The 17,275-nt window shown below is 31.6% G+C and overlaps 1 protein-coding gene across 7 annotated transcripts in view; it reads left to right on the forward strand.

Annotated features, from left to right (window-relative positions):
* The window catches only part of LOC148627063 (uncharacterized), a 55,094-nt gene that overhangs the window by 32,720 nt on the left and 5,099 nt on the right, over positions 1-17,275 (forward strand). For 6 of the 7 annotated variants that reach the window (XM_088566680.1, XM_088566671.1, XM_088566663.1 and 3 more), the window contains 11 exons: positions 7,744-7,816; positions 8,080-8,209; positions 9,276-9,461; positions 10,188-10,287; positions 10,641-10,750; positions 11,702-11,854; positions 12,716-12,829; positions 13,401-13,569; positions 13,857-14,818; positions 15,487-16,204; positions 17,097-17,269. In XM_088566680.1, coding sequence (XP_088422806.1) covers positions 7,744-7,816; positions 8,080-8,209; positions 9,276-9,461; positions 10,188-10,287; positions 10,641-10,750; positions 11,702-11,854; positions 12,716-12,829; positions 13,401-13,569; positions 13,857-14,818; positions 15,487-16,204; positions 17,097-17,269 — 2,888 coding nt within the window. The remainder of the gene's footprint in view (positions 1-7,743; positions 7,817-8,079; positions 8,210-9,275; positions 9,462-10,187; positions 10,288-10,640; positions 10,751-11,701; positions 11,855-12,715; positions 12,830-13,400; positions 13,570-13,856; positions 14,819-15,486; positions 16,205-17,096; positions 17,270-17,275) is intronic. The other variant, XM_088566705.1, reaches the window with a different exon arrangement.

The raw sequence follows: 17,275 nt of genomic DNA on the forward strand, positions 1-17,275 counted from the left end.
GAGAGAGATAAGACCCATCATTGAATATCAGGTTTAAAAACAAACACTATCAGCACCTGCTCAAATCCATTCTAACTTATATTGTTAAGCTTTCTTATGAAACAGTTAAATCTTTTCTTGAGATGATAACTTTTGCATTCAATTTCTTTAAAATAATACGCAAAAAGTTATTTTATTTTTCAATAGCTAACCTGAAAAAGTTGTTAATGTAGTCAAAGTTCTGATTTTCTTATGAATTAATTTCCGTGTAAAAAATGTATGAACAGTATTGATAATACATTTCTATTCAGTCTACCTATACCTGGTTTTTCAGGTTATTGATTTCCATTTTATGACACATATTAAGCATTGAAGTAATATTTAGTTAACTGTTATTTTTCCCATTTTGACTCTAATAGAATTTTCAGTAATTGAAATATCAGAGTATATGGACAAATTGATGGTAAAATTGCTATAATTAGCAGTTAGTTACGCTAGAGAACTATGAATGAACTACTTCTTATTAATTAACAAATATTTAATAACCAATTTTGATCAATTTTCACGTCTAGAGGAATAATAAAACGACCCTATGAATGCCAAAAATTTACATCTTCTTTAGGTTATCTGTGAACATATCTTAAAGGACTTTACTTGAATGTAGGGGACCCAAAAACAATGAATTGACTTTGGCAATGAATCAATAAAAACAATAGGATGTAATCTTAATGCCGAGGTCAACTGAATATTTTCTGATTGATATTGTCCCAAGTCACGTTAAATATGTATCAGGTTTAATGAAAAAAAATGGTTCAAATTGTGACTATTACATTGATTTAGATAATGGGATGTTTTTAAAAAGGGAGCTCTGTTTTAAAGCCTTGGAATTTGAAGTGTTATTGACAAAATATTGGCTTTTGAAGTACATTGTACATTTTTGTTCTTTATCTTTAGAAATGGTTTTTAGTGTTAGAGCATATTTTGATGAGTTGATCAGTTAAAACATAGATGTATACATGCTCACACCAGAATTTAATGTACTGTGTGTAAATAATTTCCAAAGCATGCACCAGAATCATCTGAATGGCTGAAAATGAAAATTGTTACATCATTGGTCAAAAATTGATTGTTATTGTACTGAAATCAACCATTTTATGAATAATTCCATAATTTCTTAAATATATCTGTGATGCTTTTTCTAGCAAAGTTTAATTCAATTACCTGCTTTCAAACATTTAAGGAATGACTGTTATATTTTTTTAGTCTATGAGGAAATAAACTCAATCACATGGTGCATACTAAATAACCTGCATAACAGGTTATTGTCAAGTGTGCACCAAGGGCATTCAGGTTATTTCAAAAAAACTGAAAAAATATAACAGTCAATCCTTATAATTCAATTTTAGTATCAAATTTAAGGAGCATATCATCAAAAAAAGGTTGATGACATCACAGTTACATTACAAAATTTAATAGGTCCATTAGATAATGGAAACAAAATATTAAACCAGTCAGAAAGCTTTTTACTTCTGAAATTAAATTATAACTAAATAACTCTCAAATGTTAATTGCAAAATACTGATGTATCAACTAACTTAGGCTTCATAGTTGAACAGGAAAATATAGTATTTTAAAATATCAATGAAAAAAAATAAACGAACAAACAACACAGATACAGTTGAATCTGTGTGTAAATATATCAAATCAATATTTTCACTGAAATTTTTTACCAGACAATTTACGATTGTCTTGAGTTTTCCACCACAGATCTGTTTATCTGTCCAGCGGATTGACATGATCAATATTTATAGATTATATAATGCAAATTGCACCATCATAGGTGTAAAAAGTTAAGTTTGAAATTCACAAGATCTTGGAAATAAAGTAATGTATGACATAAATACATTAAAGTGCATGTTTATGGCAAAAAGTGCAAATCATCTTCATTTTTTCCCAGTTAATTTATATTCAAGAAAAATTTTGTGGAAGAATTTTAGTTTCTTAGGCTCTTATTCCTTTCCAATACACATCAGTTGTAAATCTTTGAAAGGAAGATAACATTCCAGACATTCAAGACTATTTATATCTCTTCCAGTCCAAATTTCTGCTTATTTGTTTCCTAATATTGTAAAAATACATGTACTAAAGTCAGTCAAAGAGTTCGTCACCAATGATGACAGCAGGTTTAGTAGCAGCGACTGTGTCAGTCCCTCCATATATTAAGTTCAGAAGGTCCTTAGCCTCTACAAACCACTCCTATTTTTACCTGTCTGTGTATTCCTGTTTTATTTTACCTTACTTGTACATGGTTAAAACTAAAAAATGGTTAATGGGAATTACACACCATTGATTAAGCTAGATTGTATAGTGACTTAGTCCTTGAATTTCGTAATCAATTCCACCTAAGATCTTTTAGCTATAGATTTAATTCTTAGTAAGTATTTTAATGGCTTTTAATGTTTTTGAAAACTATAAAAATGTGTGCATTTTGATAAAGGTGTGTGTTCTGATTGAATAGCTGTGAATAGTAGGAGTTGACTCATTATGAAATAATTATAAACATTTGAAATTTTGTTTTGGGTATACATCAGGTAGAATTACAAAAATGACTAAATCTTTTCCATTGAGATGTTTTAGTTGAAGGATATTCATCTTTATTCTTCATAGTGTAATGATATCATTTGATTGATCCATATTATATACATTCATATATTTATTCAGATTCCAATTAAGATGTATTCTGATTGAACAGCATTCAATGTCAGATTCACGACTTTTAATTCTAAGTCTTCATTTAAAAATCTCAACATTTGGCTTGTCATAAGACACTGAAATCTTTGTCTATAACTGAGATATTAATACTAGGTCAAGCCATACTGGGTGAAGTACATGTTGGTGATACTGTTATAAAGAGTCTGCTTTTGATTACTGATTAAGTTTTGTGCTTTTAAGGTATTAAAGTGCATTTGCTCGTGCAAACAGCAAGGGACATATTGGGTTTTCAGTAGTTTCAGGGCCTTAGTTTTACCAAAATTAGAAGAAAACTTTTTTCATGTTATTTGTAAGCCTTGAAATATTTGAAAATGTGTTTCAGGTTCAAATCATAGTTGTGTCACAAAATGTCATTATATGATAGGGATTGGTAAATATTTACAACCAAATCTACATCAGCAATAATTGGAGAAATAAATTACCCCAGACTTGTTGAATTCAACAGAATAATCTGTCTCACTATCATCTGACCATTTTAAAAGGTTTTTAATTCATTTACTTTACGATCTTTATCATATGATTTGTAAGTATTGAAAATTAAATAAATTTTGACTGCCTATATTTAAACCAGCCTAACTATGATTTAAATTCAGTACATAGCATGTTTAAATATAATCTGGGCAATAGAAACACCTCCATGAAAGGAGTAATATTACCTGAGTGTATTGACACATACCCAATGTATTTTATTGTAAATATTGATGAAAAATTGCTACCGTAGTTTTCCTAATAAAACTTGCCCATTTGAATTAGATTTTTTTTATTCCATCAGTTCAAAATTTAATTGTGAAACTTTTATAGTTGCATTACTTGTTGTCGAGAACATTTAAAACTCAACTGCATTTGGAAATAAATGCAATATTAAAAGCAAGCATAACTTTGTCTTGCTTCTCAGTCAAGGGGAGACTCATTTTTTATCCTGTCTGTATGTCTGTTAGACAAACTTATAGTGCTTCTTTATTTTCCTTATTACTTATTTGATATGAATTGAAGGTTACAGACCACCAATTCAACCAATGAGCATTTGGAACGTACGCAAAAATAGTCCTACGCAGAAATTACCCCTGTTCCTCATAGTGCTGTGAAAAAAGTTCTCATCTTATTTAAAAAATTTAAACAGTTTCTGAAAGGAAAAACATTTCTGTACATTTTATAGGTGCATTTTTCTTCTTGTGATGTGAAGCCTAATCTCCATAATGATTTTTAAATATACCCCTATCTTGTGAAAACACTGGGATTTCCCATGCTATTTATAGACCCTTCACTTCCGGTGACCAGTACTGCACTGCAAGTCTGCTAACCCCACATGCCATTCTGAGGATTGTGAGCTGACATATGTAGAATCATGCTGATATATAGTCCTCTGCAGGTTAAAGTTAAGGTAAAGTCCAGAGAAGCCATTGAATATTGTGAAACTAGCATAGAAGCCTATGGAAAGTGGAATTAGTGGTTTTTAGCCTTAAGGAGAAGCCATGGCAAAATGAAAAGTTTTTTGAAATAGCTTTAAACTACTTGAAGATCTTGTTAACTTTGCCATGAGAGGAATACACTACAAAAATCTTCAAAATATGCATTTTTTTAAGTTATAGGTCCAAATTATTGAAAATTGGTCTTTTTGGCTGATTTTTATGTCCTATCTTGTAAAAAGTGTAGAAAATTTAGTAAAAATATCAAATATTAAACTTTGAGGGCTATATTTACCTAAATATGGTGGTAATAAGCACTTGAAATCAAGTTTTGTGTAGATTTGAGCAAAAATTAGGTTAGAAATGAGGAAAAACTCACTTTCATTACTGCGGTTAAGGCCATATCAGCATTCCCCTATGGCAACATGGAAAATCCATTATTGAGTACTTTTTTTGCTTTAGGTGCCCTTTACTGGTCATGTTTTAATGTGAAAACACTGTATTTACAAATTTAAAGCCAAATATATCACCTTTTGTGAAAATTTAAAGATTTAGGATTTTTGACATGTGATCAAGAAAAAGGGGGAGGCATGTCAGAAATAATTTTTTAAAAATAGACCAATTTCTCAGAAAATGATTACTTTTAAAACTATTTCTTCATTAATATTGTTAAAAAACAAGTTGTGATTGATATTTTTTATTTGAAAAGTCAGAAAAAGTTCTTTGCAAATATTTAATACATTTAAGTATGGTAGAATATTGTCACTTTTTTGCTCGCACAACTTGGTTACCCTATATTTAAAAATCAAATATTTAAAAAAGTGCTTGTCACATTTCACTGAAACTTTGCAAATGCATTCAGTATGTGTGTAGGAAGATACCTGTATAGTTATTTATTTTTTCTAAGACAAAAAGTGACTCTTTAGGTTACAGACCACCAATTCAACCAATGAGCATTTGGAACGTACGCAAAAATAGTCCTACGCAGAAATTACCCCTGTTCCTCATAGTGCTGTGAAAAAAGTTCTCATCTTATTTAAAAAATTTAAACAGTTTCTGAAAGGAAAAACATTTCTGTACATTTTATAGGTGCATTTTTCTTCTTGTGATGTGAAGCCTAATCTCCATAATGATTTTTAAATATACCCCTATCTTGTGAAAACACTGGGATTTCCCATGCTATTTATAGACCCTTCACTTCCGGTGACCAGTACTGCACTGCAAGTCTGCTAACCCCACATGCCATTCTGAGGATTGTGAGCTGACATATGTAGAATCATGCTGATATATAGTCCTCTGCAGGTTAAAGTTAAGGTAAAGTCCAGAGAAGCCATTGAATATTGTGAAACTAGCATAGAAGCCTATGGAAAGTGGAATTAGTGGTTTTTAGCCTGAACCTTGCAGAGGTATTCAGTACCATGTGGAGATGTGTAAGAAATACTCATTGATTGCATGAATTTAATTATTTTATTTTTAACTACAAAAAAGGAGAAAGACACACCAGTTTGTATTATACCAAAACTTTCTGGTTCCAGTATTTTAATTTTATTTACACTCTTACATCATGTATAAAGCTATGAAGACAAGTCAGTCTAAAAACATGTGATGAGATTATATTGTAATTCATAATGGCTTCCAAAAAGCATGATATTTTTTTTTCACAAAAACGAATGGTTTAATGTTTGCAATTGGATACCAGATGATATAAGAACTAAGAAAAAGAATCCCAAATCTACAACTTAGATAACCTAGACCGATCATTCTGCCACCTTTTGTAAACAGTTTACACAAAGATCCCAGCAGTTAGAAGACCCAGTCAGAAGTAATTTGTGTTGGTGCCTTTTGTAAATAAAGTAATTTGTGTTGGTGCCTTTTGTAAATAAAGTTTGTTTGAGTTGGATTTTGTTAGTTTTAAATGTTGTCTTAACCAGGATAAAGTATTTTTTAATTATAAGTAGAGAATTTAGTCATTTACATATTACATCAGTTTTGATCAATTAATTTAATTTTAATGGCATTATAATGTGATATTTTATACATAAAGATGGACTGATACTCCACCTTTCAAACATTTCAACTTGGTGTGCATTTTCTGTAAGTAATAAAACTGGAATGGAAGATTTTAAATCTTGATGAAATACTGGTTTTTTTGTTAGTCCCATTAATCTGAAATGGATTTGTCTAATTAAATATGCATTAATATTATATAATTCGTGGTAATTTGAGCCAACTTGTAGTTCAAAATAGAACATGAATTTAGTAAAAGAATGTTTAGTTCTTCATGTTAAAATTGTGAAGTTTCTAATTTGGATTTTTAACTCTCTATAGTCTTCCTTGTGTTCTCTAGCCAACATATTGATGCCCTGTTTTAGAAATATCTTCTGTTTTTCTGTAATTCTGTGTTTTTTTTGTTTTGTTTTTGTTTTATCTGGTGTTAAGACAGTAGTACTGGTATGATGTTAACTCTTAAGTAGCAATTGAAAGAAGAATTAATTTTGTTACAAAAATAAGAAATAAACTTGAAGATGTCAAAGATGTGTGAAGAGAATATCAGTTGTTTTGAAATGAAACAAAAAGTACAAAATGCATCTGATAGGGTCAAATATCATTACCTTCAAGACATTCAAAACTGTCATTAATCAAGTACCAGGGTAATTGTTGATGTCCCAGTTGGTTTGACAGAATTTTGCTTTTTTTATTTTGTATCTGGGCATATGTCTGAATAGTAAATATACATCTTAGACATGAAGGTCAATGGTCAAATGTGCTGAAAAAAAATTAAAGACTAAAAAATTGAAATTATGAAAAGGAACATTAAAAATTGGAATTAGGTCATAAGTTATAGGTTAAGGTCATTATCTCCTGTTTAATATAGGTCACATGTTACATTAGTCAAGTCAAATATTTGGGTTTGTGTTAAACATCTTATCTCCTTTTTGACAGAAAAAACTTAGACCTTATCGCTTGACTAGAATTTTAGCTAGAACTGACTGAGGTCTTTATTGACTACATTAACAACTTTTGATGTGTACTTTATATCAACGTTGGTTATTGTGCATTGTTCCTTTTACTCCATTTATGGTCGGAGACTAAATCAAATTAATTATAAATGAAAGCTTTGTGGGAAGAATGTACAAGAAACATTATAGAATGTTGACAGACTTTGATACCAAATATCTCAGTCCTCTCTTAAGATTCTACAATGAGAAAATAATGAAAGATTCAGAACTGTTCATTGAAATGTGACACAACACCTGAATTGTAACATAATGCATTTTTAGATTCTGTCATAACATGATTCATATAAGTATTTGGATAGACAACCCTCCTGCCTATCACTTTTACTGAAGTAGGAGGCTATTGTCAGTTAAATATTATATAATGACCAGCTAAATTTAATAGCTGACAATACAAACACTGATTCACCTTCACAAAACCTTTGGAGAGTAAAATTTGAAGAATAAAGTACTTTAAAGAAACACAAGTTGTTAAGATTATGAGTAAAACTTAATATGTTTGCTTTGTAGAGTTTACCATTGAAATAAAGTTTTTTTGTGTCTTAATTCATTATATTTTACCATTTCAGGAAATTTGGAGAATTTGACAACCCTAAAAGTTGACAATAACAGATTGGTATCACTACCAACTACCATTGGAGGGTAAAAATACTTCATACTCTTCAAAGCAAAACTGTAGATTTATATCTGATTAACACTTAAAATAAGATTTCTTTTGAGAAGGATATCAATTTTTTAACTTACAAATAAAATTTTCTGAAGTCCAAAGTCTTTAAAGCTTTGTAAGTGATAGAAAATTTAAAAAAAAAAAGGATATTGTGTATAATTTGTCTTTGCTGTCTGTATGAGGCATGGGATAAAATATGTCTCATTCCTGAGTTTGTATTCTGTCAATCATTTTTCAGGTTATCATCATTGTCTGAGCTGAATGTCAGTGCCAATGAGTTAGAAGATCTACCAGCCAGTTTGGGATTACTACGCAATATCAGAACTCTGTATGCTGATGACAATTACCTTACTTTTATACCATCTGAGGTGAGGACTAAGAACATTATGAAGTTATTTTGGATCAGAAAAAAATATTGTTCTTTGTCAGTTTTCATTTTTTCTTTTAGAGTTCTGGGGTTTTAACACACAAAAAAATGGAAGTGTGCTTTAGCACTGCTGTTTATTTATTTTTGCTGCCATCTTATAGAAAATAAACAAATGTAAAATTTTGTGAAAATTATTACTTAAGTAATGTTCTCAAATACAAAAGATGTTGTGCTCAAATGATTTTGTAATAATATAAATTAAAGCATGTAAATTGTCATCATTACTTGTACAGGAGACTTTGTTGTAACATTACAAATCATAACTTGGCTTGAACACCAGATTAAATATGTTTGTGCATTTAATTAACTATAAGAATTGACTATTTATAGACACACTCCACATGGTTACCTGATCAGAATTCTAAATTCTCATTAAATATGTATATTTTATTGGATCAGATCAACTGGCAATTAAAGTATAGCACTGTGAAAGTGTTTTCATTATGTTAACAGTAATGCATCCTGGTTCCTTGTAACATTAACTTCATGCTTTATGCATAAGTTGAGTCGTTGCATCTGAATTAATAATGGAAATTTCAAACTTAATTATCATTTTTTTGTATGGTTGTTCTTTTTTTGGTATTACATAAAATGTAACTATGCAGCCAAATGATAATAAGATATTTATGGAAATCTGTTTTTCTCTATGATATAATGATCATTTTTATCTAAATAGTTCTCATAACACCTTAGAAGAAATGAAAACTGAAGTAAAATTATGAGTTATATCCTTGATATGAAATTAGCATACTTTTGTTGCTTTAAATAATAGGTATTCTTTGATCTACCTGGTCATATTTTTCATCATCTTTATTTTTTATGTATGTAAATGTTAGCACCAGTACTGAAAACATACTTATTTTGAGGACAAAATAAATTTAGCAAATTTCCCTCAATCATTACTCTTAATAATCAGCTTACTACTGACACAATAAAACAGTTATCGTCTTGTCCTGAATATATAGGTAATGACAGAACATGTAGGAACCTTTTTTTGTATATTTTAGCTTGGTAGCTGTAATGGTATAACCGTCCTATCACTCAGGGGTAACAAGTTGGAGTATATTCCAGATGAAATTGGTCGCATTCCACGGTTACGTGTACTGAATCTGAGTGATAACCAGCTGAAGTGTTTACCGTTCACATTTATAAAACTGAAGGAACTGCAGGCTTTATGGTTATCAGAGAATCAGGTATGGTACTGTGTTAAATAGTTATACCCCTGCCCAAAAGGGGTATACTGTTTTATCCTTGTCCGTGTTTCTGTTTGTAACACTTTTTTTTTGGTCACAGTTCCTCGGCAATTACTCGTCACGGCTGCTTGAAATTTTAACACATTCTTCCTGTAGGTATGCTGTTTGGTGGAATCCATTTTTAGAAAATTCTACAACTTCCTGTTTACCAAGGACTTTGTTTATTTCTTTATACAATGTATTGTGATATGAAAACTAGGGTATCACTAGTGAGCCATCGCTCAGAGATTTCTTGCAAATCATGCAGGGGGTAATATATAGTCTTCTTCCTGTCTTTTCCATTCATCATTCTCTATCATTATGTAACACAAACTCTGCAAATATATAATCCACATCCGTCAATAGATTTTGACCTTGGTGGATAACTTACTAAGAAAACCTAGTACCCCTTTTCAAGGTCGTGGGTCAGTGGTATAGAAGGATTTAACTTTCAACATTTGGGTATGTCATGTTAGATTTGTTTTTGTATAACAAAGTTTGGGCTGTGACTATCAGTTGATAATTAAATAATTAAGTTTGTAATGTTAGAAATCCTTTAAGAAAGAAGTAAAAACTTTGGAAACTTTCTGTCAGATGGATAGTAAGAGTTATCCATTTTGTATTTTGTCGGGTACTCTTTTGTAAAGTATACTCACAGTAAATTTAGATAATTGTTTCTTTTTTCAGACTCGCCCATTAGTTCCCCTCCAGTCAGATCATGATGCTGAAACAGGAAGGAAAATACTAACATGTTATTTACTACCTCAGGAACCAGGCAACGATCATGGTAAAAAATTCATTTAATAAATTACATGTGATAAGGAGAATTGAACACAAACAAGTGAACAGCAAAGTTACATTGAAAAACATTCTATGCTGTAGGCACAAAAGTTTGATACAATTAGGTTTACATATGTCCAAACAAATTCGATATTAATCTGATGATGGTAGACTGCACTGATATAAGTATGTAATTTAGCAAAGTTTAAAAAAGTACAAAGCGAACTTGCTTTACAGCTATGGGTAGAAACTGCAAAGATTATCCTATACTGATAGGTTGAAAACCTGACTGTTTCAAGCCTGTAGTGTCATATGACGCAAATAACACACCTACACTAATGGGTCACATTCAATTTATAGGTGTTGACCATGGAGGTGACACGGATAGCTTCCATCCATCTATCTGGGATGAAGAAAGAGAGAGAAGACAACAGATTCATTTCGAATTCAATGAAGATATGAATGATCAGGTAAAATGGAGAGCATTCCATGGAAATTTATCAGTTATAAAAATTGTCTTGGATTAATATTTAGTTATTTTTCCATCATTTATAAAATATCACGACTCTGTATTTGACAATGGCAATTCATTTAAGGATTGATTTCAGATAAATATTGATGAAATAAGAATACATCAATGTGTAACTGTACTATTTTTTCCATTTTTTTTTTCAACATTCCCAATTCCAGAACATTAAATGTTTTAAAGCACATACAACTAACAAGACTATTTAATTGTATATTCCTGTAGCTATAGTTTTTATTCTTATATCAGTAGGAAATATTATACATGTCCTGACAACAAAAATCACATCATTGCATCCTTTAGAAGTTTTCCATTCTGTGCTTAATTTGCAAAGCTTCCAATTGCTTTCAAGCATGAACACAAAAGTTTGCTTGCTGAATACTTTTGAACATTGCATGTTCTATGGATGAATTTTATCTTTGATGAATGATGGTGATAATTTTTAACTAATACTTGTTATGTCTTGCGTATTTTGTTTGACTAACCTGTATGTATGCTGTTTTTCAGAAGAAGTATCAAAATTTGTACATCCCTGTTTTTGTTTTAAGACCATGGGTTTATTTTTTTATGTTTGTTGTCTGTCTAAAAAATCCAGTAGCAGATCTGTGGGAAGGTTTCCTAGGGTTGGGATCCCCTTTTTTGTAAAAATTTTATTGATTTTGCATAAAATTTAGGCAAAAATTAGCATATAGCCTAGAACATCTCTGTCCCTGAAACCAGTTAAATTTGAATTCCATGATCTTTTTTAGGAAGGTTCAAGACTATGGCATATTAGGGGTTACTCCCTTGAGGATTTTGACAATACAAATGTAGTTTATACATTTTACTTCTGGAAACAGCAAACATGAGTCTTGTTAATTTTGTTCATGTTACTTAACACACTGGGTTGTTACAGGGTAAACTAATAAGGCATCCCACCCCATATCCTAAAGAGATGAGAGAAAAGTTGAGACATAATCAAAATATGGCAGCAAGGAAAAGAGTAATGGGAGGGTCTACAGTCACATGGAATGATGGAGCTGAAAATAAGGCTTTTTCTGATGGAGAGGTAAAAATTTTGTACAAAGAGGCATTAATTTTGATAAAAAATCCTTAGTTTTGAAAAATTTTTCCAGTCTACTAAAAGTTTTTCAATGGATATATACAAATAACAAGGTAAGAATCTCATATATAGTATCCTGGCATAGTGGTACATTATTTCTATAGAGATGGAGAGGAAAAAGTATTCTATGACCTATTATAATGAAACCAGTACCACCTGAACTACCTTCAGACTTTAGAAGAATTTGGTTGGTTTAGGCAGGAATTTGGTTTACGCATGTTAAAAAGGTTTTGAAACTGATATCTGGTTTACATAAGTTTCCAGTTTATTCAGGGTTTGGTTTTAGTTTAACTGTATTATTAATTTTATGTAAACTTGATAAGTACTTGGTATGAATTTGCAAGTTTAGATACAAGATAGAAAATCCCTGGTAGAATATTGGGTACAGTGCCCAGTTCATTGGTACACGTCAGTATGTTTTGGTATGGCAAATGGCTGTAATGTGGTTCATGGTGTTTGTAGCATGGTGATGGACACAATATTAACTGCATGTAATGTTTTTTATATCATGTATTCATATATATATATATATTTCCTACATGTACATGCATTATAGCAAGCGTTTATAGCTTTCTCGCATCTTTCAATATTTAGTCATCACATTTTTAGCAATTTCTTAACCTACCCTTTATCAAATAGAACCACCTCGCCATCCATTTAATAAGGTTAGATTACCTGTGTGCACTACATTTCATTATATTTCTAATTTGAGTATCCTACCCCCGATGACTTGGAAGTTCCAGTTATAAATAATGGTTATGAAAACACTGCAATTATTGAAGTCATGTGCTTTCTGTTGTATTATAGGTGTCCCCTACTGGAGGTATAGAGCCTAGTGATGTACATATAAGAGAAGCCAGAATATCTAAGCCATCTTCTCCTTCACTCCATGAAACGCACAGACTTTACAAATGTGATAAAGTAAGTACAACCCTCTTCAGTCTTGCTCAACATAATGATGAGTAAGTACGCAGTTCAAGTAAGGCTGTGCCTATGAGGGTCAGAGCTATTTGTACTTGAATAACATTTGACCTTGTTGATAATTGACGGCTGTATTGTTATTTGCTGATGTCTTATCAGACAGGAATCTGTTAGACCACCTATAATGCATGCTGCATTAAAAGTTCAAACAATCCCATCTGAACTGCTAAACATCACTCCTTAAAAAGTCACTCTGGACAGAAAGATTTGGAGCCATTAATGGTTTGACAAAGAATCTACATTTGTAAGATGTCATTGACACTCCATCCCTATGAACTATAATAGGAATTGGTATGCTCTAATTAGCATGTTTTCAATATTTGTTGGCAATAATTTTATTATCTTATTAATTTTAGGATAAATATAATGTAAAGTTGAAGAACCACCTTTTTGTGTATAATATGTAATATCAAAAGGTGTGGAATAATGACAGATATTAAAAAGAATTGATTTATCATAATAAATTAACAATTTTTAGTAGTTTTTGAATGATTTATTGTGTAATTTTTAGGAAAAACTTGCCAAAGATAAAGCCAGAATGCATCACAGACAAGGTTCTCCTGAGAGGGACTTGGTATTGGACCTATCACAAGTCAGATTGTCTAAAGAGAGAGCAAGAAAAAGTGGAGAAGTCACACCAGATTCTAAACCTCCACATGGTCCAAAGAAAACTCCTTCAGGTGCTTAACTGTAAAAGAAAAATGTTGTGATTAAAACTGTTTTAGAAGTGCATTGAATTGACTTATAATGTTATTCATTATTGAATAGTCTATGTTGTTGGAACTTCGTACTGGTAGAAAGGAGGATTTTATCCTTATAGAATAATGATTTGAATTTATAGAAGATGGTATTATCTTTAAAAAAAAAAAAAACAAGCAAGCTGACATTTTCTCTTTATCAGTTGAAAGTTTGAAATTCTTAATTTTAACTATGCATCCAGAAATTAAATTCTGAACGTTCTTTTTAGTGAGAGATAAAGGCAAAAGACCTGGTTCTGATGAAGATGATGGGGGATTTACAGAGCATGAACGTCGACACTCATACGGCTCTAACCAAAACATATCACAAAATCAGGAAGCTCACAGAGGAAACAAACCTTATTCTCAATCTCCTGGGTTTGCTTATGCCTCGCCACATGAACTGGCAAAATCATTTTCGCAGTATGGTTACGCTCCAGTGAGCACACCACAACCTCAGCATCGTAGACATCGAAGTCATAGAGATTATGATTCTGATACAGGTTATAGAAGTGAAACTGAAGTGACTCGTTATAGACGGCAGCAGATGTTAGCACAATATGGTGGGGAAGCAAGTATAACTATCACCCCTAGAAAGCCAAGGGGTAAAGATGGTTACTCTAGTGACTTAGAAGGATATTCTCAGAAGAGACAAAGTACTGGATACACCATACAACAACAACAGCCATTACAGAATCAATCTAAGTCAAATAGTCTTCCTTATGATTTGAATAGTAATCCTAAAACAATGCATAGAAATTCACAGGGTGAAAATAGGGCACAGCATTTAGACAGTGTCAATCGATATGCTGAAAGTGCTAGTCGGACACAAAATAACAATAATAATCAGGATAGTGTTTCTAATAGAACTCCTCAGCTGTCTCATAGTCGAAGAGTGGTTGTAAGGAATGATGAATTATATTCTCAGCAGCTACAACATAACAAATCAGTGGAAAATAAAAGTGTTTCAGGTGTTGGGTATCACCAGCCTCCATCACCTAGTCAATTCCTTCATGGAAAAATTATGGACCAAAGTACCCCAGTCTCATCAGATCCTCCTTCAGGTTTCACTTTTAACACCTCAAGGTCGAGGTCAAATAGTGCAAGTGGGAGTAATGATGATAATGAATTCAGACCATCTGATTGGAGGAAAGATATGTATAGTGATAAAATCCCCTCAAATCAAAACAGGGTATGTAATTCATTGTAAGATTTGACCAAACCTCTTCTGGAATGTTTGGTTTACCCAGGTTTGGAATACATTTAAACTGATACGAAGAGACTGGTGTAGACAGATTTTGGGTTTATTCAGGGTTTGGTTTAGAAAGGTTTAACCATTTTAGATTTAAAAAAGAAATTTCATAGAAACTAATTTACAAATCACAATGACATTTTGCTGAAACTGAAACAAAAGAATTTTAGTGTCAAGAATGTATTACAATGAAAACTTGCAGAATTTGAAAATGTTGAAGGGGTTACTTTACATGTTACCTTTCATTGTAAGAAGATGTATAATACTATTTTTACCACTTTGTAAAATATGATTCATGAAACACGGAAATAGTGTAATAAACCATTCTACAGTCTACATTGAAAAGTTTTCCTACTATCAACAAAGTAATAAAAAGACATGAAAACAGGCAGCTGTCATCAATTTGCCAATTGCCTCTTCCGCCTCCCTACAAAGTTTATTGATAAGAAGGTCACAAAGAAACACTCCAAACAGCAAAAAACAAGTCATAAAATTTACTTTGATCAAGTGATCTCTATTGTAAGAACTAATATTATTAATATCATGCTTGGTTTCTTATATAACATGTCATTGGCAACTGTGTTCAGTCTTATGTTCATGTATTTTAGGTACAACAAAATAGCTCTCCAACAGATAGACCACCACCGTACAAACCTGCCCCTCCCTATGGGCCAGGGGGACAAAGAAAATTACCAACTACTCCTAGTAGGACTTCTCCATATGGTGTATATAATTATGATAAAAGGACAAGTAGTTCTCCTATTATGTACCAAAGGATCAATGAAATTCCAAATTCTGATAGCTGTGATCGTAATAATGGACAGAGAACTCCAACAACTTACCATGGCAACCAATATCAAGCAAATTACCATCCTAGTGATTATACATATGGAGAGAATGTGTATAGTGCTAATCAATATATTAGTGATTACAAACGGACACCTGACATGTCAAAACGTAGTATGACCCCTCTGTCTCAGACTAACCCTGAAAGGTCAAGGACACCAGGATCAGTCACAGGGGATGAGAGACAGAATTCTCGAGATTCTCCAAGAGAATCTGGCTATGGTAGTCGTGAACAGAGTAGTCATCGGAACTCTCCAAATGATAGTAATCACTCACATAAACAATTTTATGACTCCTATAGTTCTGGGAAATCTTATGAACCTGGTGATGTCCAGAATCCCACAATGTCAACATATGAAGATGTTGAAATGTACAAGGATGACCCCTCTCAGGTATCACAAGTGTCTAGTTCAACAGACAGTGGATATCATCAGTTACATACAGCTTTCGATCAAACAGATTCTCCCTCCAAATACTCAGGTTAGTTTTATGGAATATAATTGAAGTTTAATTATGAAACTTTTTGTTATTTTTTTTTCAGGAAAACAATATGCCAGTTTTTTTTAGTTTTGATGGTGGTTATTTTTAAATGTAATGATTTTAAAGCTTTGATATGAATGTATATTTACATTCAATGGATTAAAATTAAATGATCAATGATAAATAATCTGACAAATCTCATATCAATATTTCCAGACTCTTTTATTTTTGATAGTACATTTTTTTTCAGGAAGTTTTAGACCACTTTATTTCAACTCACCAAATGCATCTTGTTCAGTAATTCAGCACCCATATCCAATTAAACCAGCTTTTTTCTAAAAATGTATATAATAATAAAAATAAAAACATGATTTTGCACAGTTAATCAAAGATCTTGAAAGCACCTCTTCAAAAATAAAGATTCAAAGTATTCTTGAATTTATCTGCATGTCACTGTACTAGAATGGTGATCAGCTCAGTCAATAATCATATTTGCTATTATTATTATCTATGCCATTGAGTTGGTAGGAATTTATAAGTTGTATTCATATCTTATTTATCTATTTTTTTCTTAAAAGTGCAATATTCAATATTCAGCAAATATTCTTCTTGAAAGAGACATGATTTACTTGTACATGTACATATAGTTAATCGCTTTCACCCAAATTTTGTAGTATTAGTTAAATTAAACTTAATAGCACATCCTTACTTCAATGTTTATGCTTTTTACTTCATTACTTAGATCAAACTCAGTCCTGCCTGTCAATGTCACCTGAAGGACATATTCAAACTTATGTTTAAGAACAGGTACACACTTTTTGGTAATTGGTTACATTGTGTATGTACTCTAATAGCACTTATGTGTATGCATGTATATAAATCTCCAACACAGGTTATGGCATGCCACCACCATCTAGAGCACCTCCAGATCCATCTTCATACAACAACTCTTATTCCTCCTCCAATACAAAAGAGTATCCATCAAGGGAGGCAACACCAGATCATTCATCAACATCATCTTCATCAGTACCTGCCTACACACAGAATGCTAAAAGATGTGACAAGGTAAAT

Source organism: Perna viridis, chromosome 1 (genome assembly GCF_037379345.1).
Source record: "Perna viridis isolate PV_CMFRI_1.1 ecotype Kerala chromosome 1, ASM3737934v1, whole genome shotgun sequence".
Classification (NCBI taxonomy): domain Eukaryota; kingdom Metazoa; phylum Mollusca; class Bivalvia; order Mytilida; family Mytilidae; genus Perna; species Perna viridis.